The sequence below is a fragment of the Lichenostomus cassidix genome, chromosome 5 (assembly GCF_008360975.1).
Source record: "Lichenostomus cassidix isolate B80296 chromosome 5, HeHo_3.0, whole genome shotgun sequence".
Taxonomy (NCBI): Eukaryota; Metazoa; Chordata; class Aves; order Passeriformes; family Meliphagidae; genus Lichenostomus; species Lichenostomus cassidix.
In genome coordinates this window covers 39,150,724-39,173,261 of record NC_139486.1, presented here as the reverse complement: position 1 = coordinate 39,173,261, position 22,538 = coordinate 39,150,724, and the positions used below count along the sequence as shown (strand labels likewise).

Sequence of the window (22,538 nt, the reverse complement as noted above, 5' to 3'; positions counted from 1 at the left end):
GTACAAAGAAAAGCTTGGGCATTACTTTACATGAGCTGAAGGTATAAAAACCAGAGCATGATGAAGATGATCAAGGGTGCATGTCTGTAACTACATAACTACAACTTCACTAAGCCATGCACAAAATTGCTAAAACATACACAAAGACTGACCTAACCAGTTACCTCATCTTGGCATTATCTAGAGCCATACAGGCTACTATCTGACCGTTTGTAAAACACCACATGCCTTTTTTCAGATGCAAGACTATATCAGTAGTGTGCAAGAATTGGTGTGTGTAAGGAAATTATTTTCCAAGGGAGACATAGCAAAAGAAATTGTAAATTACATACCCTGGCTCTGACAGAGATATCCTCAGTAATAACAGACGTATCATTTAATGAAGTCCTCAGTGAAAATTTCAAGATACTGAAATTTTTCTACTGTCCAAGATTGACATTAATGGAAATGTAATCCTGTTATTAGTGAAGAGCTTTGAAATTCTCGTATAAAAGATGCTGGAGATATGCAAAACATATTTTTTTCCACAAGCGAGACATCTATGCACACATCACGTATATTCCTTGCTTGAGCAGTACCAGCAGGGAAAAAAATTATTAGAACAAAAGCTATGTAAACTTAAATGTACAGGTCTTTTTGCTATATGATTATTGGGTTACATGAAAAGTTGCTTTTTTCACAAAGATGTATCTGATTAGTACACAATTGTAAGCCCATGCATGGAGTAACTTCCTTGAATTGCATGCTTGAATTATTTCAGCATAGTCACAAGGTTATTTTCTTTCTTTCATATTTCTTATGTCCAAAATTGCTAAAATGGCCTGATGTCTAGCCCTGCACAGAATTCAAGATTCGTACCTCTGCTATTTCTGAGTTACATAATTATTTTTAAAAAAACTAAATTAAACAGATATTTTTCCTGCTTTGATGTCCAAGTTGAAGAATTGCACAAATTTGACAAGCTGTCCCATAAGCAGGGAAATAAAGTATAGTGTTTTAGAGATTTGTGTTTTATGTCCTCTTGTGCTGGTTTTGACCTGGACAGAGTTAATTTTCTTTGTAGTAGCTAGTATGGAGTCATGTTTTGAATTAGTGCTGGAAAGAGCATTGGTAATTTAGGGGTGTTTTCATTATTGCTGAGAGCAGTGTACACCCAGAGTCAAGGCCTTTTCTGCTCCCCACAAGACCCTTCCAGGAGATGAAGTGTTTAGCTGCTGGCTCATGACATCCCCACATCACCACCTTCCCAGCGTATACAGCCACATCCTCTGCTGCAAGCAGCACCACTGTTATGTTCCCAGTATATTATAATACGCCAGTTATTCCTCACTGTAATATTCCCAGAGTTTTGCCAGGTCTTTGCCCTGCTTCCCTGGGGAGCCCTAACTGACATGTCCTCAGTTCCCCAGGCAGGGTAAGTACATGCAGCAACTAATCCAGAGCTTCACTTAATCCTGCCTGATCATTCAGCTGTTGCCAAACAAAAATCACTAAAACCAAGCTTTCCCTGACTTTTCCTCAGTGGGGACACTAACTGAGGTTTTGGCATTTCACCCTGTCATCAATTTTTCACGGAAAGCTAATCTTTCTAGTGCTCTGTCAAATTTGGCCAAATTGAACCAACTGATTCAAAAGTTATTTGAGTAGCTGACTGACAAATTATGTGCTGGTATAAATTCTTGTCTCCTAAAGGGTAAAGCTAACAAAAAATGCTAAAATCTATCAAACAACACCAGATTTTACTCTTAGAGCAGAGCCAGAGGACTTTAATTCAAGCAGTATTTTTTGAGTGAAATAAATTCGTCATAGTGTTGAATTGCAGCTTTCACAGTATTAAAAATTGTGGCTACAGCTATTTAGAATATGTAAAACTGATGATCTTTCAAGAAAAGTAAATCAAAAAGAATTTTTCCATTTACATTTTGAAAAATTTTAAGTCACTGACCATTTCTATTGCAGAAGAAGACTTTAAGTAGATACCATATCTATTATCTAACAAAAGTGAAAGTCAGTGCCTTCTACTATTTACATTTCCTGTGCAACCTTGCCAGTGACCTCTGTGGTCACTTCCACAGTGAAATTCTATGAAATGAAATGAAATATATTGCATTATCAAGGTGTCTTAGGCTTAATGCTACTTGCAAATCTATTCAAAACTTTTGATTAAAAGGCACAGAAAAGAAAGTAAAACGTTACTAACCTTTTTTCTGTTGAGTGCATTAAGTAGGTGAAACATTCTGGTGAAAGGAAGAGAATCAACACATTCTTGCTTCAAAATTAATTATATGGCATGTGATTGGTGGGATATTATGTGCTATTAGTCGATAAAATTCACAGTAATACTGAGCAGTCTTTTTGTCTATCATATATGTGTGAATATAAATATCTAAGAGCCTTTAAATTCATTCTTCCCTGGCTGTGAACTCCCTGAAGTTTCTCTGGTGTGCTATTTAGCCACTCTGTCACTCACTGTTCTCTCCCAGATTATCTATTACACATTGCAGAAATCCAATCCTCTGACATATGTATTAGGAACATGCTTTCTCTCTGTTTATGCTTTTCACAATCTATAAATACAAGAGTATATGAAAACCAACACTTTGAACACTTGCAGTCTTTCAGTGGCACTCACAGCACTTCAGTAAAGAGGTGCTGTAAGTGAACATATCAGATCAACCGCACTAGAACACCTGCAGCAACGATCTTGTAATCAGCCTGAAAACCTGCCAAGTATTTGTCTTGACAAAGTAGCAATTTAAATAAATGCCCATAGAACTATACCATTTTAGCAGATTATTTTTATTTTGAAAGTATTCCCTAGCCAAATTTTTCAAGGAGGATCCTCATATCATTTTAAAATACACACATATGTTGGAGGTAAAATAGAGTCACTTCTTGTCAAGTTGACCAATAATAAGATATGGAAATGGAAAATAAAACACAAAACCCAAACACTTTTACTTGCTCCAGAATTTCTACTACACCTTCCAGCTGAAGAGAGGAAGCCATCTCTTGCTCTAGTAGGTTTTTGTGAGGGTTCTATGAAACAAGACCAGGGCAAAGGTACAGTAGAATTGGACAAAACTATCTTGTATCTATTATTTCAGGGCTATGGGTCTGACACACTCCTGACTATGCTCCTTGGCAGAAAGCTGTAAGAAAATAATTTACCAGATAGAGAAAATGGAAGATCCAAAAACATTGCTCAGTCAAGGTCTATAACATCCCTGATATAAAATAAATTACAATACATCTGATGAGTTAGAGAAAAGAGCATCTATGAACAAATAGCAATTTCTAGGTGTTTTAAATGTCCTTTAAGTATAATTTTGGAAAGATCTTAGCCTGACTCTGATAAAATATTCAGCCTTTTTTCTAACACCAGTGACAAATATATGATGCTGCACAGACTTTCTTAGCAAATACCAGACAAACCTGAATTAAAGGTGTAGCAATGCACAAAGATTCATTATTATTCTGCCTACCTTTAGGCACCAAAACCAAGAGTCTGAGTATCTTAATCTCCCTCTGTAGGGAAGACATAGAGTCTTTCAGAGGGTGTTCCAGACACCCAGTGGATTAACGAGCCTTTTAGAGCTGCCTTCTCTGCTGTTTGCTGGCAGCAGAGTGTCCCAATTTCAGAGCCTCAGACTTCCACTCCAGGGCAGCCTAAGCACAGCTGACTGCTGGCTTGGAAGGTTCCACTTTCCCTCCCCATCCATTTGAACTGCTCCAGGCCTGTGCTGCACTCTTTCACCTTGGTCATCTGGCAGAAACTTAAAACCCCTCGCTGAGTTATTTTCTGTTGCATTAACTACTAATACACTTCATAAATATCTTATGAACATTTTCTGTTTGCTTGGGATTCCTTGTTTGGAGCTGTACTGGGGAAGCACTCCAACAACTTTGGAAGAACAAAATAGTACTTACCATTTTTCCTGGAAATGGCTGGATGACAGTGAGGCAGACCACTGATGTCTCTTCGATTCCACAAGGCCATCTTCCATGGGTGTGGCAACACTGACTGCTTAGGCTGATAGTCACTAAAACAATTTTGCAGTGCAGAAAGAATTACACAGTAAGTTTCACATTGCAAGACTGCAAGATGATAATAACTTTTCAAAAGATCTTAAAAATGCCGGGAGACAGAGTATTAAATGTTTTAAGAAAGGAAGAAGAAAAGGAGCAGAGTTAATTAAGTCCTCAGGTGTGTAAGAGTTCTGCTAATAACAATCAGAATAAGTCAGATCACCTGTTGGCTTCACTGATGCCTGGGAAAGAGTACCAGATCAGCACATGGATAGTATTTCTGGATTTAGTCTCAATATCATTTCAATCCTTAATTAAATGGCATCCTCAAAGCATGGTGCCACTAAACCACACAGATTGAAGCAAATATTTGTCTGAAAGAAAATAGGATTGTGAAGCATTTAGAGAGTTTACAATCTCAACTCTGTGTATTATATTAGGGTTTCTAGACTTACATATCACCAAGAGGAAAATGGGAATCCACTAAAGCCTAAAAAAAATAAAAATTCTCTTTTTTTTTAGGGCAAACCAAGACCCAAAATCACTTGGCTGAAAAATGGTCAAGCTCTAGACTCCAAAGATGTGGGAATTCGAAACAGCAACACGGACACAATCCTTTTCATCAGAAAGGCAGAGCTTCATCACTCAGGAGCATATGAAGTCACCCTTCAGATAGAAAACATGTCTGATAAAGTTACAATAACAATACAAATCATAGGTAAGACCCTGATAACATCAAAATTAAGCAGATGATACAAAATAGGGGCCAGACTGAGGCAACCCAAAGATCCAATTACCTCAGAATCCTTTCAGTGGTTGGTTGCAGATGAGTAGGACAAAGCTCAGAGCAGGGCTAGCATGTGACCTTATTTTCCTAGTATATTTTCCCACCTTGAAATTATCTGTGTCCTAGAGCCTTTCAGAGAATGAGGTATATTCTGTGCATTCCATAGATCTTCAGAGATTTTTTCCTTGAGTAATTTTATCCAGTCTGTATTTTAATCCAGGTCTAGCTTGAGAATTGAAACATCCTTTTATAAGGAATTTAAGTTTAAGTGCATGTACCTATTTATTTTTGAGTCTGTCTCCTGACAATCTCATTTGACACCCATACAGTTTGTATCAAAAAATACCATGAACAATCATTCACCTTTTTCATATTACTCATGATTTTATAGCCTTCAGTCACACTCACCTCATTTTACTTTCTCAGTTTTTAGACTCTTCATTTGATTATTTTCAAACAGATGCTTTTCCATATCTTTGATCATCCTCACCAATCTTCTTTCTACCTCTCTGAGAGGGATAGAAAGACTTTGAAAGTTCTGGGGTTCTTAGAAATAGCCATATTGTACTCAAGGAAGGGAATACGAATCTTGGAATGAATATACTCCCTTTTTTTTTTTCATTAGATAAAGATAGTGAAAATAAAATCACTGCCATAATTTACGACTATTGTTCCAAAATTTAGAAATTACAACAAAACACAGTCCTGTGAATTTGGAAAATTCACATTTAATGCTTTACTCTGTTCAGAGTGTCTAGTAAATCTGAGGCTTATTCTGCATTATACAATTTCCAGTCTCTTTTCTAATGTCATTTTAAAGGAATGCATTGCCAAAGTTTCCATAACTTCTGTTGGAATTATATGAGAGATATTCTGAGATCTTGTCTGCTCAGATTTCATTGATGTTCAGCCAGAGCCCTTCTATTTCTCCTTATTACCACTCTTTTTAACATTCTTGATAACTGTTTTTATTTCTCTTTCCCCACACTTTGACACTGTCATCCCAAATTTCCTCCTATGTATCAATACATTTTTAGAATATGTTTTTTGGCTCAACTCCCAATGTTTTGGAATTTAAAATGCTGACTGTGCTCTGCTCAAAGTCTTATAAATTATATTGGCAGAATGGTAATGGTGCCAACAACAAACAAAAAAGGCATAACAAATTGGAGCAAATATGTCTTAAAACCAGCAGCTGCTTCTGCTCAAGAGGATGGCTGCAGTTCTGCAAGGGCAAAATAAGTAAATGGCAGCCAAAACAAAATAATCCCAAATTTGCCCAGAGAAGCTGTGGATGCCCCATCCCTGGAGGTGTTCAAGGCCAGACTGAATGGAGCTCTGAGCAGTGTGGTCTCCTGGAATGTGTCCCTGCCCATGGCAGGGGGCTGGAACTGAATTATCTTTAATGTCCCTTCCAACCCAAGCCATTCTATGACTCTGTGACTCAGGTATAGGGAGTAGTGCACTCTACACACAAAAATACTCTGATAAAACTGGTTAGTGACTCTTGATTCTGGCCACTGCTCTTAGATCATAGCACCAAGTATCTTCTACCTACTGTTTGATACTGTAGAATGTCACAAAAACACATCCATCTACAATTGTCAAAGAGTTATTTCATTTAGAAAATTAATGAAAAAAAGCAATTAATCTTATCACACAGAATTTGGAGGACAGGCATTAACTTTGTAGTTTTTGGGCAGTTTGCTCAAACAATTGGGAATATGTATATTTCATTTCCTTTCGTGACCAAGAAGAGAAAGGGCTTGTAACATGCAGATACTTCTGCAACCAAAACATCTACTCTGCTTCTCAATTCTGTCATTCTGTCATCAGAACTACCTCTTTTCAATTCTCTCAACTGCACTTTTTGCTCCCCAGATTTTATGTTCTCTTGGCAGGATAGAAATATGGGTGATTCAGGCACTCTTTTTGTTCTCCTAGTGGTGCTTTAGGTGCTCTAGAGTGGCAGGCTGAAAACCCAATCCAGCTTTCAGTGATTGAACAAGTCAATCAGTGATCTTTTAGGTGTCTTTTCATCAGCTAACTTCCCTTGGCAAAAGTCTACTTGATGAAGAAGCAATGCTTGTTGGCTTCAGCCCCTATCTTTTTTTTTGAGCAAAGCAAGAATGCAGGCACCCAAAGCTCTGCTGCGGTGATGAGTCACATGTCCCTTCCAAACAAGAGGAAGCAATTCTGTTACTGCCATCACCTTCTCTCATGGTCAAAACAGTTGCTGCTGTTTATTCTACAGACCTACAAAATATGCACTTTTACTATGGGAATACAGTATTTCTTATATTAAATACTTTTGGAAAGCTCTTAAATAATGAAAATATTTCCCATTTCTGGAGAATAGAGTTTCCTCATCTTCTTTCCCCCTCTACAAGAATCAATTAATTATGTCTTCCATTATGCCTTCTATTGACTGAAGCAAACCTCAGTTCTCCTTTTTTTTTTAACTGGAATTAATTTTCTTTCTCATTATGTATTATTTGAAAATATAAATTATAATTATTTTTTGAAAGATAATTCACACTTCAGCTCTTCTTTGCATTGTATAAATTTCATTAGTTTGCAAAACCCCTCAGCTGAGCTTTTGCTGAGGGTAACAGAGAATACTTCCTCAGAATAAAAATCCCCACTCTAATACAGTGTCTTACAGAGGAAAATAATTTGGTACAGAAGCATCACTAAGTTTAACTTTTCCCATCCTCTATTCATAAGCTAGAGATGCACTTGTTAGTACAGAGAAAGAAATATTTTTCCATTCTACAAAGAAATTTTTAATAGACATTCCTGCAGATTGCATTATCCTATCGAACCACAAAGATCAAGAATATAAAAATCCATTTAGCAAATTTATGAATCTCTACCTTTTTTTAGGTTGTTCTTCACACATGTGCACACAGGTATGTAGTATGAAAAATTCTTCTCTTCAGATCAGAATAGACTAATCGATTTCTGTGTAATGAAGATACACATCTAACAACACAATTAGATTTTTTTGCTTTAATCTGTGGTTCAAGTAAACAACAAATAAATTTCCACATCTCCATATGCAACATTGTTCATTTGCTAACACATTGCCACTGCCTACTTCAGAAACAGAGAAAAAAATGGAAGAAGGCTTTACCTGGTTGGTGGCTGTTGAGAAACACAGAAGATGGCAGGTTTTTCTCTGATGTGTTAGTGAAAGATAGGGAGAAAGAGGATGATATCTGGAATGAGAGCAATGCATTCCATATCCCTTATCAGACATCATGCGGTGTTCTAGTTGGCACCACTTTGAAGGAGGACAGTAGGGGTCAAACCTAATTATAAAGCAGTTTTCAATTCCAAAGTTTGTCAGTGAAAAAATAATTAGAACATTATGTTTTGATGTAGAAAGTCACAGTTCCCTGAATAACCAAGGCTAGTTTATTACAGGTCTGCATATCCTTCTTTAAGGAATTAAATTACAAGCCACCTATAATTACATTCCTCTGTGCTTTGCACATCTCAAACATACATCCATCTGATTCTTACCATTTGATTAATTTTTCCAGCTTAGCTACAAAATGGGGAGACAGCTCCCCTTCAGCAGTCTAGAATGATCTTGAACTCTTTTTCACTCAATAACAAGATCAACTACCCAGCTCTCCCTAAAAGACTCTGTAACTGTGTGCAACAATCTAACATCAAAAAGGTGAACTGGTGTCCTCAAATTAAAATTAAAATTTTGAATTTATTAAAATTTAATAAATCTAATTTAAATGTTACAGCACATGAATAAACAATATGGTATAAATATGAATGATCCTCAAAAGAGAAAAAAGAAAATTACTATCATTTCATACTATTTTTTTTCTCTGTATTTCCATGTATTTTAAAAAGGACACAGGCATCTACATCTCTTTGAGGGTTTGTACTTCTTCTAGTTATTACAGAGAAATATCACTTACTAGGCAAGCTAATGAGCACTGAATGAACAGGGAAAAGGCAGGTGTATTCCCAAATGGCTGGCCTTCCTCAGCTGGAAGGCACATTACATTGCCCTGGTAGTTACAGCAATGTAGATAAATGCCCAAGAAATTGTATTGAGGTAACAAAGGAATAAAACTGCAGTTAAATAGTTAATCATATCCATCCAAACAACACAAACTTCTTACTCCATTTTAAAGAAGAATTTGTCTGGCTCCTGTGTTACTAATTCTAGAACATTGTCTATTCCTCAGTAGAATTCAGGACTCCCAGAAGAGTATTAAGAGGGTATTTGAAAATTTCCTACCTTTCTTGTTTACAGTTTTAACATCACATAAATGAAGTGTGTTGCTATGGAACATTATAGATTGCTATCAAGTTGTATTTTTTCTCCCTGCATGGGGAAATGACAAAGCTCTTGGATCTTGAACTAAAAGCTAAGGTGTTTTTTTATGTGTCCTCTGCAGACAAGCCTGGTCCTCCTCAGAATGTAAAGCTCGTAGATGTTTGGGGATTTAATGCAGCCCTGGAGTGGACACCTCCCCAGGATGACGGCAATGCTCAGATCTTGGGCTACACAGTTCAGAAAGCTGACAAAAAAACCATGGTAAGAACTTGTGCTGAGTCCATGGCTTTGTAGGGAGTTTAAACCACCACCTGCTCTGGGAACACAGAGACTTGAGGGAAATTACTGAATTCGTGACTCTCAGTTGTGTGTCCAAGGTGTCCCATGGCATCTCAGAGGCAATTAAACATTGAAAAATATAATCTAAAAAAAACCCCAGAAGATGAAGTATAGAACTGCATTAAATGCTCAGTATTAAAAGGAAGAGAGACCAAGCATGTGCAATTTCTGGTGGTGCCTGCACAAAGAGCTCTGTTTAGAAGGTGGAATTTTTATTTTTTTATTTGGAATTATATTTTTCATAGCACAGTAAAAAACTGAAGAGGAGGGAGGAAGAGTTGGACTTGAAGTGAGATGCTGGACATGTCAGGGTAAATACTGGGAGAGGTATGTGTGCCAGTCCAACTGGAAAACGTTTCTCATGGAAGTCCCCATTAATTTGTCCCATTCTGAGTACACACATTATACCAGATTCCCCAGATATGAGTATGGCTCAAATATGGTAGAGAGGTGGGGGATTTTTTCTCAAAATGCAAGTATTCATACATCTATCACACTGCCAGAATATAAAAGTAAGAAAAGAGATCAGCTGACCTTCACATGAAGCAACATAACATTCATTTTACAGGTTAGTGTTAAATACGTGTCTGCCTGTCTTTTTCTTATAGCAAAAAGAATTTCTCCATATCAAAACTAGCATCATGTCCTACCTTTGATAACATCTTTCTAAACAGTATAGTCTTGTTACAGGAATGGTATACTGTTTTTGATCACTATCGGCGCACAAACTGTATAGTGTCAGACCTGATTATGGGAAATGAGTATTTTTTTCGAATCTTCAGTGAAAATTTGTGTGGATTGAGTGAAACTGCTGCAACCACCAAAAATCCTGCCCATATCCAAAAAACAGGTAACATCTTCTTCAAAACAAAGTTCACAAAAGCCACTAAGTACCAGAAGTAATACACTGGCAAATGGAAAATACAGTCTTACTAGATGCACCGCTAAAGATATTTTCATTATTTAGTTACTTACACCTATAAAGAATTTTAGCATCAAGAGCCCATATCTAGGCAGATCTCTTGTACTAATACAAATATCAGTTTAAAAATATTTAATCACAAGTTCTTCCTAAACTATATTATCTTAAGAAAATAATACAACTGGGGGATTATATTTATATGTTGGGGTTAAAAGTTTAAGATGTCTGTGGTGAAGACTTTCCCTGCATGCATATGGCTATCATATTTTTAAGAGAAGCTGAAAACTCATGATTGCCAGGACCTTTTACCTTAACTAACACATTAAATAAGCAAGAGATGTGTTTTAGAATGAAATTCATTTAAAGACTTGTTATATCACAAATGCCAAAACTTTTAAAGCTTCCTTAAATCATACAGGCAAAATAAATGACAGATAGGTTATACACAGGTCAGCAAAACTGAAAGCATGGTTCTTACTATTTTGTTTCTTTGAATTGCAGGCACCACTTATAAGCCTCCTTGTTACAAAGAACATGACTTCTCCGAAGCTCCTAAATTCACCCACCCTTTGGTAAACCGCTCTGTGATTGCAGGATACAACACCACACTCAGCTGTGCCGTCAGAGGGATCCCCAAGGTACATCAGGACTGTCATTGATATTGGTGCAACAACTGGGAATTCCTGTCAGTTGGGTGTGACTGGAGTGTGCCATGGCTGTACAAAGGAGTGGCTGGAGTGTGCCATGGCTGTACAAAGGAGTGGCTGGAGTGTGCCATGGCTGTACAAAGGAGTGGCTGGAGTGTGCCATGGCTGTACAAAGGAGTGGCTGGAGTGTGCCATGGCTGCACAAGGGAGAGGCTGGAGTGTGCCATGGCTGTACAAGGAGAGGCTGGAGTGTGCCATGGCTGTACAATGAGAGGCTGGAGTGTGCCATGGCTGTACAAGGAGAGGCTGGAGTGTGCCATGGCTGTACAATGAGAGGCTGGAGTGTGCCATGGCTGTACAATGAGAGGCTGGAGTGTGCCATGGCTGTACAAGGAGAGGCTGGAGTGTGCCATGGCTGTACAAGGAGAGGCTGGAGTGTGCCATGGCTGTACAAGGAGAGGCTGGAGTGTGCCATGGCTGCACAAGGAGAGGCTGGAGTGTGCCATGGCTGTACAAGGAGAGGCTGGAGTGTGCCATGGCTGCACAAAGGAGAGGCAGAGAGCACCCAGCCATGTCCCACCTCACTCACACCTAATGCTGCAGCAGAGAGTGGGGCAAGCTTTAGGGTGGGTCTGTGGGGAATCCAGGGGTGACAGGGGAAAGGAGGCAGAGGGAAGGACAGTCACTGCTTGTGGTGACACCACACCACTGCAAATGTACCACATCTGCATAAAACCTCCTCACCGGAGAAGATAAACAACAACAAAATGATCTTCTCACAATCTTATACTTTGCTCTCTTCAGACTTCGAAGAAAACAGCAGCTCAATGTCATATACTGTTCCCTTAACCAAGCATTGCAGAGGAACAGCAGTTTTTCTGTTACATCAGTGCATCCACACAAGTTTTGGGGAAGTCTGAGCTATTTTGCAAAACTAAATAGAATAAGGCCTGGTCTCATGTGAAGTTTTTTGGGGGGGTTGTGTTGGTTTGGTTTTTTAATCTCAAGGGAATATCTTCCCGTTCTAAATGTATTTATTTAAGTCCCATCAAAGAGTACATACAGATGTACTCTTTTGTTAATCAGGAACAAGTTGTAAAAGCTGTATCAGCCAGGAGCTAAATTTAGACTTCTCAGAAAAGGGAAATAAGATTTTTGTCTGCAGTGATGGAATTTACCATATTGTGACATAATCTTGTCATAAATATAAATTAGTACAATCACAAAAATGCAACCCCCTTCTTTCACCTCTGGCTGCTTATTTTCAGCTTCTTTCACTACCTCATATTGTGCAAGGATCTCTTTGCTACAGAGCAAAACATGCAACAATTGTTCAGAGTCCAAATAAATTTAAAAAAAATTTAAAAATTGCTGCAGTTCATTGGATGAAGAAGGAGCTCCAGACAAAACTCAAATATAAAAAGGAAGCATATCCATGGAAATAGCTGCCAAAGAACAAGAATATTACAGAAAAAACACCATCCTCCAGTAGCTGCCTCAACTTAGAAATGACTGTGTTAGTGACGATATTCCCTCTTGGTTAACTGACATTTTTGTGCATCTGCATCCACTTCATTCAGTTTCCATGGTTTTAAGGAGATTCTTAAAAAACCTTCTGAATTTTACAGCCGTTATTGTACAGTAGTGTCAGGCTTTGGAAGGCAAGTATGCCAGCTTGTCCTTCCACATTAGCCTGAAGGATCCAAGTAGTCCTCAGCCTTCAGCACACCTAACACTCTATAAGCAAGTTTTCCAGACACATTTTTGTACTTCCATTGGCCAAATTAACCTTGATAAAATGTTTCAGTTCCTACTGCGATACTCCGCAAAAGGTCTCGTTCACATAAACTACTAAGAGAATAGCTTATGTGGATGGAGTTTTCCAGTTCTGAATAACTGTAGATTCTCAAGCACACCTCAGGCATAACCTGTGGCATGGAAAGTTACCACTTGAGGCAGAGACAGTACTTGTGCCCTTCTAGTAATGAAGCATGATAAAAGGCATATACCCAGAAAGATAAAGAGGTTATAAAAAAACTAGGAAAAAATGTTAAGGCAGGAAAAATGCCAGTTGAGATTTGTCAAGAAAATTAAGAATGGCAAGTGGGATGCACTGGATCGATATACCACAGGTCAAAACACAAAGAGATTCAGTAGATTTGAATGCACTCTGTAAAAACAGTGCAGTAGTTTTGGGGTTTATAGATGAAGAAACAGAAGATATTACTTCTGAAAGAAAAACAGATAAATGCAAAGCTTGGTCTTCTACTCTTTAAAGAGTGTTTCTTCACTCTATGTACTAATGAGCTTGAAATAAACAAAAACAATTTGGTTTATATCAGATTTCTAATTTTCAGAATTGCACTTATAAAAATTAAATGCACATTTTCAGGCACTGGAAAGGAAGCACAAAAACTTGAACTGGTACAGAACCAACTACTTTATTCCTCAGCTGAAGCCAATGGGAACTTTATTTTGAAATTCCTGAAGTTTCTAAAAATACTCTAGACAGTTTGGAAAATTCCTTCCCAGACCAAACCTTGGCATCCCAGTTTGGCAACCTAATATCTGTGGACTTTTATGACACTTTTGCTCTAACCATCTCTGAAGTTTAATTCCCCGTCTTTAAGATATTGTAGCATTAAAATGTATTTTAATAAGCACTATTAAATAACTCATTAATTAATGAACTTGTCGACAGTTAATAGGTTGGGGTTTTTTTAATCACAAAAACTGGACACAGACCTTTTCTATACGCTATTTGAGAGTTAAAGGAAATGCTGAACTTCTGAACTACTGGTTTCATGAATTTGTACTGAATAAGATGTTCCTTGAAAAATTATTAACACTGCTTTGTAAATAGCCCTCATAATGTTATTTAGTCTTTGATGGCTACACTAAAGATGCGAGATCAAGTGTAAATCTTCCATTCTCTACCTTCTATTTTAAAAATCTTCTTTTTTGTTCTTCAGCCAAAGATATTCTGGTTCAAAAACAAAATGGATCTCTCTGGGGATGCCAAATACCGCATGTTCAGTAAGCAGGGGGTGTTGACCCTGGAGATCCGAAAACCAACTCCCTTTGACGGTGGCATTTACACCTGTAAAGCTGTTAATGAGTGTGGTGAAGCTGAAATAGAGTGCAGACTGGATGTCAGAGGTAATCAGATGAATCCTATGGAAAACCCTAACACTGCAATGAAGATAGAGCAATGGATGGCTAAAAGAAAATAAAATCATAGTTCCCCTTTATCTAACCCTGACTTTTCGGGCAGTATAAAGTTCATTAATTACATGCACCAGCAAGATTTTATTTTTCATTGTGAAGTGTTATGATAGAATTAGGTTACTTGCTAGGTAATACAGGTCTGGAGGTGTACAGTTATTGCACTTCTGACTTAATATTTCTAGAATAGACAGTTAGCAGTGGAAGGGAGGTCTACCTACAAACACTGCATTGAGGATAACCTTATTAGCCTTTGTGCTTATTTCATAACTGAAAGCTTTAAATCAAGTAATTGGATATTAGACATATGTAAAAGGTAGTGCATGCTACATCATAAACATATTTGGAACACTGACTATTTTATCAAAAGGACCAGGAACAAAACTCACATGCTTATAATACAGTTAAAAATATCAACTAAAGATTTTGTTAAAGCTTCCCGTTCTGTATCTATTCTTCAATACAAATGTATGTAGCACTACTTTAAGTGCTCAAACCCAGCAAAAGCTGCAAAAGTGACCTACATAACAGTAATTGATGGAAATCCATTTTCAGCACAGCAAGCCTGAAGGTATTTCTACACAGCACTGTGCTGAATATTTGACTCAGTGCTAAATCAGGAATGTGCATACAGTACACCTTGCAGCACTGGGTGCCAATACCCTCAGGGCTCAAAGATTAATTTTATCATCATCTGAAGTTTGCTTTAGAAACATCAAATCTTCTTAGAATCGTCAGATAAAAGCAAATACTAGAGAGCGTCAATATTTCACTTTCAGTACCAAGTCTCAATTTAAAATTAGCATCCTTTAATGTCTGATAATATATTGAACTTTTTTTTTCCATTCTCCAGCACCTCAGTAAAACTCTGAATCTCAGTTCATCTGCAAGTCAAGGTAAGAACCAAAATAATTCAGCTGGATAAAGGAGCAGTGGCTGTTTGGTTACACATAATATTAAACAATCATTAGATATTCATGGTAGAGACTTTTTTGAATGTTTATAATAATGGTGGGGTTATGTGTGTTTGTTTTGATTTCTCTTTATTTTTTCAATAGTCACTATTTCATGGGTCTCCACATTTAATACACTGTGCTAGTGCAAAAATCTGCAAGAGTAGCAGAATTCTTTGTTGTCATTTTTTCTTAACTCAATACAAGCACTCCTTCTAAGAGACTGTTATTGATTAAAGTAGTGATTGATAATAAAACTAATATCAATAATCTTGCTTCAACAAAAAAGCATAGTTAAAATTTAAATGCATCTAGAAGTGTAATGTACAGTTTAGACTTCAAAAGAATGAAGTAATATAATAGAAATCTGGTAATGCATTTGACAATAAATCCTTCTCCCCATTCTCTGTCTCAGCATTAGAATGGAACTTGAAGAGAAGAAAATTGAAGAAATTAATGAAGCATAATTTCTGTTCATTTAGGAGTCCTGCTCATCTTAGAAGTCACTTAATACACATGTACTAGGAGGCAGAAGTGTCTTGCAATGTCCTGCTTACTCGGTGTGTTTTCAGACAATATTTCCTCTTTTCATACATCTGTTGTACTTAGATTGTGTTTGTCTCCACATGAAGAAATTTAAAGAAATCAAGATAAAATTTTCCCCCATTACATACATAAAAACGTGTATTAAAAAAAAGTAAAATTATGTCAAAATGAAAAAAAATTAGTAATTTCCTAAAGTCTAAAACAAGCCAAAATTCCCCAGTTCCATAGTTCACTCCATTTTCTCTTTGCAGAACTCTGGCATTCTTCATAAGAAACAAGTAGCTCAGAATAATGAAGCAGTAGGATATTATTTACAGTATATCATCATTATACTCATCTCTGTACAACAGAATGTAAATTTCATTCCTACCATTTTTACTGTCAGTGAGTGCTTGAAATAGCCACTGCTGTGCTCTCTTTGCAGAACTGTGTCCAAAACACACCATTTGGGAACCACTGGCTATAGCTACTGTTCTGCTTTTTATAGAAAATAATCTCTTTAATAATTACTCACTTGTTTCCTAGCCTTTAAAATGACACCAGCATAGAATTCCAGTTCTTAGATGGTTTTTGCTACCAATCAGAGACATCACATGAATCTAGAGGGAAAATTTTGCACGTCAGATGAAACACTGAAAATTCTAGCATGGAAGATTATTTGCACAAAAATAAAAAACTTTAAAGCCAAAGCTTGGGATGAATATAATAAACTTACTGTCATAACTCTTACTGAAGGTTTGTGAAAGGCTATAAGAGATATGTAAGCATTTTTGCAGATGATTTTGTCTAAGCAAATGACACAATAGCATTTCTGGTTTCTCACCTAAAAGTCTGAAGGGTATTTGGGGTAGGTTTTTTCCAGACCTGCAGTAGTTGATAGTTTGTGGCTGGAAAGTACTTTTTAATGATCACAGTACAAGAGATGGTGGGAAGATGATATTAATCCAGGCAGTGTTGCCTTTTGGAAGCATTTCCACAAAGGAACTGAAGTAATACTCCTCCACTGCCTCCAACATGCCACTTGGGATGGGAAAGCACATCTGACACAGCGTGTTGTATTAAACAAGCAAATACATCTTCACAATAAAAGCACTGATGGTCATGAGGTGTGTATTTTGATTATTTCATTATGATATCAGAACAAAAAATAATACCCTCTAAAACTCATGACAACTTATTCCAGGTTAACCTCGTCTGTTGCACATTGCTTTATTCAACAAATATATAAAATTTTAAAAGAAAAATATGCAGCCAGGATTACATGCTTTTGTGCTTACATTTTCTTACCAACGCTATTATTTAAAAAATAAGGCACGTGCCACAAATAAAAGACAGAGATGATCCATATTCTAAAGAACCTATGGCAAGAATGCAGCGGACTAAGAGGACCATCCCATCATCTGTGGGATGATTTGCACATTGCAAAGGAGTGACTGAATTGCAAGAGTTAGAGCCTAACTCCATAGGCCCTTCTAAGAATGCTGTGCTCTAAAAACACAAATTAGTTTTAACTGCCAAAACTTTCAATGACCATGAGCCAAATGCAAACCCAAAGAATTACAAGAAAGAAGCTCTAACTTTAGTTAGGTTTGTAAAAAGTCTTCATAAAAATGTGAATTCTGAATTCCAAATGCTAACCACTCCTCACACTGAAAAGAGGAAAAGAGGGAAGGTGCACATGCAAAGTCTCAATTTCCTGTAATTATTTCTAGAAAGGTCTTCAGAAAATGGTAGATGTTTATTGATGTTTTGCCAGTATATGATATTGTCATTTATCTGTTCCATGGCTGACAGAGATCCTGCAAGTTGAGTCACTAATTGAGCATTAATTCCTTGCTGGTAATAAATAAATGCTGAAGTAAATAACCTTCATCCCAATCTGATTAAAACCACGTAAACTGAGAAGCCTCTCCCAGACCGACCTGCTTAAGAACAACAAAGTGTCTCACAATTTTCCCCCATCACACCTGAAAGACTACTTGATGAAAGACAGTTTTTGCTATCATTTCCTGGGTGAGATCTCTGATGTCAAATCAGGTATCCTTATCTCTAAATGTCATGCCAAATAGTCTTACCTTGTAGTTGTTAAGTACTGTTAGAAGTGTGCAAGGTAATTTCAATAGCAAAAGGAAAAAACTGACATAGGTCAAAAAGTTTAAAAATTCTTACCTAGCAGCATTCTCTTGTAGCACATTAAGTGCCTTTCACAGCTGACAACAATTGCTTTCAAACACAGCAATCCTACTGATGTCCTTCAATAGTTTTCCTCACCAAGACAAAAAAATCTGTTATTGCTCCAGTAAAAGACCCTTCGATGTGAAAAGTATATGTAACTTAGAAAAATATAACCTCTTCAGGCTGACTATTTCTATCCAGTTGGATGTGAAACTGAGTGTAACTTTTGATGCTTCCACAATTTCCATTTAAATCCTGTGAATTCAGGCTGCTGGCTGCTGGTTCACTGTCCATGCCTTTCCTTCAGACTACTAACTATATGCCAGATGGAGACACTTAAATACTTGGAATTAACATAAATAAGACTCATCTGAAGCACAGGGGTGTTGCAGAGTGCTAAAACCCAGTCCTTCACTTGAGCTAAGAAACATCAACTCTAAAATATCACAAGAAGAATAAGCACTTCTAGTACTACTAGTCCAGTTCTCTCAGGGTGGCATTACCTGCCAAACAAACCCTCTGCTGACACTTTAGCCTAGAACAGCACACGTTTCACACCACAGCATCAACTCTTTTGTTTCATTCAGGTTTTCAGCACTGTTGTGTAAATATTCTAAGTAAACAATATTTACTTGCTCCTGGCAATGGGAAGCTTCACATAATTCTTTTTATAAAAGCCACCAGCTGGAATTGAACTGTTGAATGCAAACAAACCTTATCTGAGTGCTCTGTTTCCTTGAGATTGCCTTAGCGCTCAAATCCTGACCATTATTTCATGAGCAAATAAAAATAGCAAAAGGAGTTAATGGTTGACCATTACTTCTTAAAATAACAATGAAAAGGGCCAAAGAGCTGCATGGTGCTACAGCACCAGCTCCTCCCTTTAGTGTCAGGAGCTCCCCCAACCACTGGTCAGCTCTTGGTCTGAGAGATTATTGCTCAGGGCTGCAAGGCCTGAAGAAAATTTCTTCAAATTGTGGTGTGAGCATAGTAAATTAAGGTAAAGCTGTTGGGTTTCTCCCTTTTCCTCTTCAGTGGGCTTATACAGAAGCTGTCAAAGGCTATGTGGGAGTTAACTGAGAGTCCCCCATGGAGATAATGATTTTTTCCTATTAACAAATAAGAAGTGGTTCAGTTGAAGCTAAAGAAGGAAATTACAGTTATGACCATGCAGAAGTCATGACAGTGACTGTTTGGCAGAGCTTGTCATGTTGCAGTCTGTTTTGTATTCTGCTGTCATAGATCCATGATTATTACTTTAAACCTAGCAGGCATACCTGTGGTAACAGCTGCAGAATAAAAATGACCATTGTTTCTTTCCTGAGTATTACTTTTCTGATTGGTTTACAAAAATGTCAGGAGCATTTCATCCCCAAGTCACTGTAAATCCAAGTATATGCTCCAGTACTAAAGCTATTCTTGCAGAAATGGTGTGAACTCCTAAATATCTTTCCACTATCCCCAATGCAGGTGAATACTTGTGTGTCCAAGGAAGGGTAACCTGTATAATAAGAAGCTATGTTTCCATTGGTGTAAGTTGTCACCAATTCAGTACTGATGCATTTTATCTAGCTATCCAAGTTATGGTTAATTACATCACTCAATACCTGTAACTTTGTAACAAAGAGGTGCATTAGCAGCTATGCAGATAGACATACTCTAAAATGAAAGAGTCCTAAATTTCTACACATTCACATGTTTGCTAATAAACCACTGCCTGGAATATCATTCTACTGTTAGGCAGAAATCAGTGTAAAACAGAGAAAACTACTTGCATTCAGTATCATGTTCAGAAAAATCTCACTTTCCTTGCTAGCTTCTAAATTCTAAACCTTGTCTTTCATGGATTGTTTCAGTTCAGCTGATCACTCCAGTCAATGCATGACCAGATTTTAGCACAAGCTGATGATACAGATGATGACATAGGTGATCTAGATGACCTTTAAAAGGTCCCTTCCAACACAAACTGTTCTATGGTTCTATTATTCTTTAGCAGCTTTGCCACTTAGGTTGCATTACTTGCACGTTATAGTGGGGTAAAATGCAAATTAAATTGATTGAGTTCAAATTGTCCCGACAGAATGTTTATGAAAAGTGCCTCACCTGTCATGAGTTTATCTTCCTCTTCCTCTCTCTAAGAGGGAACAGTTACCTTTACCAACTTTTTCAGGTTTGTCTAAGATTATTATATCAAATTATATACAAAAATTAAGTTCTACTTGTTGAAAATCACAGTGAGAGGTCAAGAGGTTCCTATATACTATTTTAACAATTTTTTCAATGCAGGGCATGCTAGACATTTAAAGATAGCTTCAGTATATCTCACCTGCAGGTTTCATTGCTTATGAGAAAGGATTATTGTTCTAGCTATTTCAAGAGAGATCTACAATTGAGTAGAATGAATGAAAACACAAGAAAATATTAGCTGGTAGAACCTTTTCCTTAATTTAATTGTACAATGGCCATTCAAACAAGAGCAGCAAGAGAAAATACTTCTGGAAGCCAGAAAAGTCATTTATGTTGCTTTTATCACAGAACTACTTTGAAACAAAATGCCTGTATTTAGGAGAAAGGTTTGTCACTAACATGTCATCTCAGAGCAGGTTTATAACTACAAGCTGTTCCTGTCTCCTTACAAATGAATTTTATAAGAAGAGTCTGCTGAGATTAAAAATAGCCCCACTGATACCTTTCAAGTGCTTCCCAAGCAGGGAACTCCATTTTAGGGAAACAAAAGCTGTCATAGAGATATCCTTTACTTGTCATTGGGCAAGGTCCCCACAGCAGTCTGCATAAGCAACACATCTTAAACAGCTTGAACTGCTGAGTTTAAAAGAAACAGATAAGAACAGCCTCACTTATTAGGTCCAGACCTAGAAAAAATAGTCAAGCATCTGCTTTTTGTGCCAGACAGAAATGTTGACAAAAAGCAGCCCTGAAAGCACAGATAACTGTACAAGTTATGAACACATTTCAGCCATAATTGTGTATTAGGATAGCTGTACCAAAGACAGATAATCTAAAAAAGTGACTAATCTAAAATACGTAAAATATCAGTGGATATGCACATGTAAAAAAAGTAAGGGAAAAGTGTGCTCCCTTTTTCTTCTTAACCATTGGTAGTAGTCTGAAGTTTGTGTTCTTTATAATTTATTTAGCAAACATAAACAATATCATACATAGTTTCCACTGTTTTGCCTGGAAGTATAAACTGTGGGACCCAAATGTATGAACCCAGTTTGTGGATGAATACAATTTAACCTTAAGTAAGGTTGCATTTCCTTGATATCTGTAATAACCCGAATAATTGCCCCTGCAATCCAGATCTGTTCCGGGAAATGAAGATCACAAAAAGACTAAGTATCAATGTAACTCTCAAATACCCTTTTGTTATTTAATTACAGTTTTCATATACTGTGGGGGAAAATGACCAAAAAATCCAAGCTTCCCTTCTGCTTTGTAGGTTAGTTCATTGTATATGATGCCTTAAAAGAAAACACCAAGTATAGTAGATTTTGTTCAGAGGAAAGTCCTCAAAAATTTTTGCCTCAAAACAGGACTTGTTCTTCCTCACTGGTATAAGGATTGTGTATTTACAAAGCAAGGTATTTCCTTCTATGATTTTTGTTTCCTACAGTACTGAAAAACTTTATGAAATTTGTTAGTTTACAAGTCTGGTTTGGAGAAATTTATTTATTTTTAATATCAGTTAAATGGTTGAGCCATTTCTAACAAGGAGTGTAGGAAAGAGCTGCTGCTGGGAGCTATCACAGAACAGCAGTACTAAGACTGGAAAGCCTTTCCGTTCCCTCTGTAGCACGCTTCAGCACTCCACCAAAAATAACTTGATTTAAATGAAAGAGGAGTAAGCGTGGAATAAGGATGAGAATGAAAGATGACAGAGCACTTGGTAAGGACAGGGGAGAGGAATGAGAGGCTATGACAGGAAGCTGGAAAGGGGCAAAGACTGGTTGAGCAGGTGACTGGGAAGAGCGTAAGTGTGAACAGCTTGGGCAAAGAGGCTGGGAGATTATGATGGTCACCGAGGCAAGAACAATTTATGAGATAACCTACTAAGGGAAACAGATGGAGATGATCTGATGGGAAATTGAGGTGCAGAGCTGACCCTGACTGGCTGAAGACGGTGTTGGTCAAGGATGTGTGAGGAAACAGGGAGGAACCCAAGCAGGACGACATGCAGAAAGAGAAGATGGAGAGTGCTTTGATACCCAGAGTACAATGGATGGACTGGTTCTCACTGGAGAAAATATGAGAAACCGAAAAGGCAAAAATGAGTGGGAAGAACGAAAATACAGAACCAGAGTTTTCATATACTTGAAGGAAGCAACTATTTAGTTTTACTGGTGTTTTTCCTGCCACTGTTTGTTCCTTTTTATATAGAGCTATTTTGGGAGATGGGGATTTCTCTTTCTATATAGGTTCCCAAACCACTTTTATCACTATAGTAACTGTTGTAAATAGAAGCAGGACTGTTTGCCCTTGGCTGACATATATATGTTTCTTTGTTGGACTGACGCTTTAAAACAAAATAATCACTGCAAGAACTACTATGGTGCAGAAGTTTCAAAACTTTGTATACCTGTAA

At 37.3% G+C, this 22,538-nt stretch overlaps 1 protein-coding gene across 1 annotated transcript in view; it reads left to right on the top strand.

The window, feature by feature from the left end:
• Positions 1 to 16,862, top strand: part of MYBPC3 (myosin binding protein C3) — a 62,877-nt gene extending 46,015 nt beyond the window's left edge. The window contains exons 27-33 of the mRNA XM_085062590.1: positions 4,552 to 4,747; positions 9,247 to 9,386; positions 10,155 to 10,314; positions 10,888 to 11,024; positions 14,006 to 14,192; positions 15,112 to 15,154; positions 15,627 to 16,862. Coding sequence (XP_084918716.1) covers positions 4,552 to 4,747; positions 9,247 to 9,386; positions 10,155 to 10,314; positions 10,888 to 11,024; positions 14,006 to 14,192; positions 15,112 to 15,122 — 831 coding nt within the window. The 3' untranslated portion in view covers positions 15,123 to 15,154; positions 15,627 to 16,862. The remainder of the gene's footprint in view (positions 1 to 4,551; positions 4,748 to 9,246; positions 9,387 to 10,154; positions 10,315 to 10,887; positions 11,025 to 14,005; positions 14,193 to 15,111; positions 15,155 to 15,626) is intronic.
• Positions 16,863 to 22,538: the final 5,676 nt, after the last annotated feature.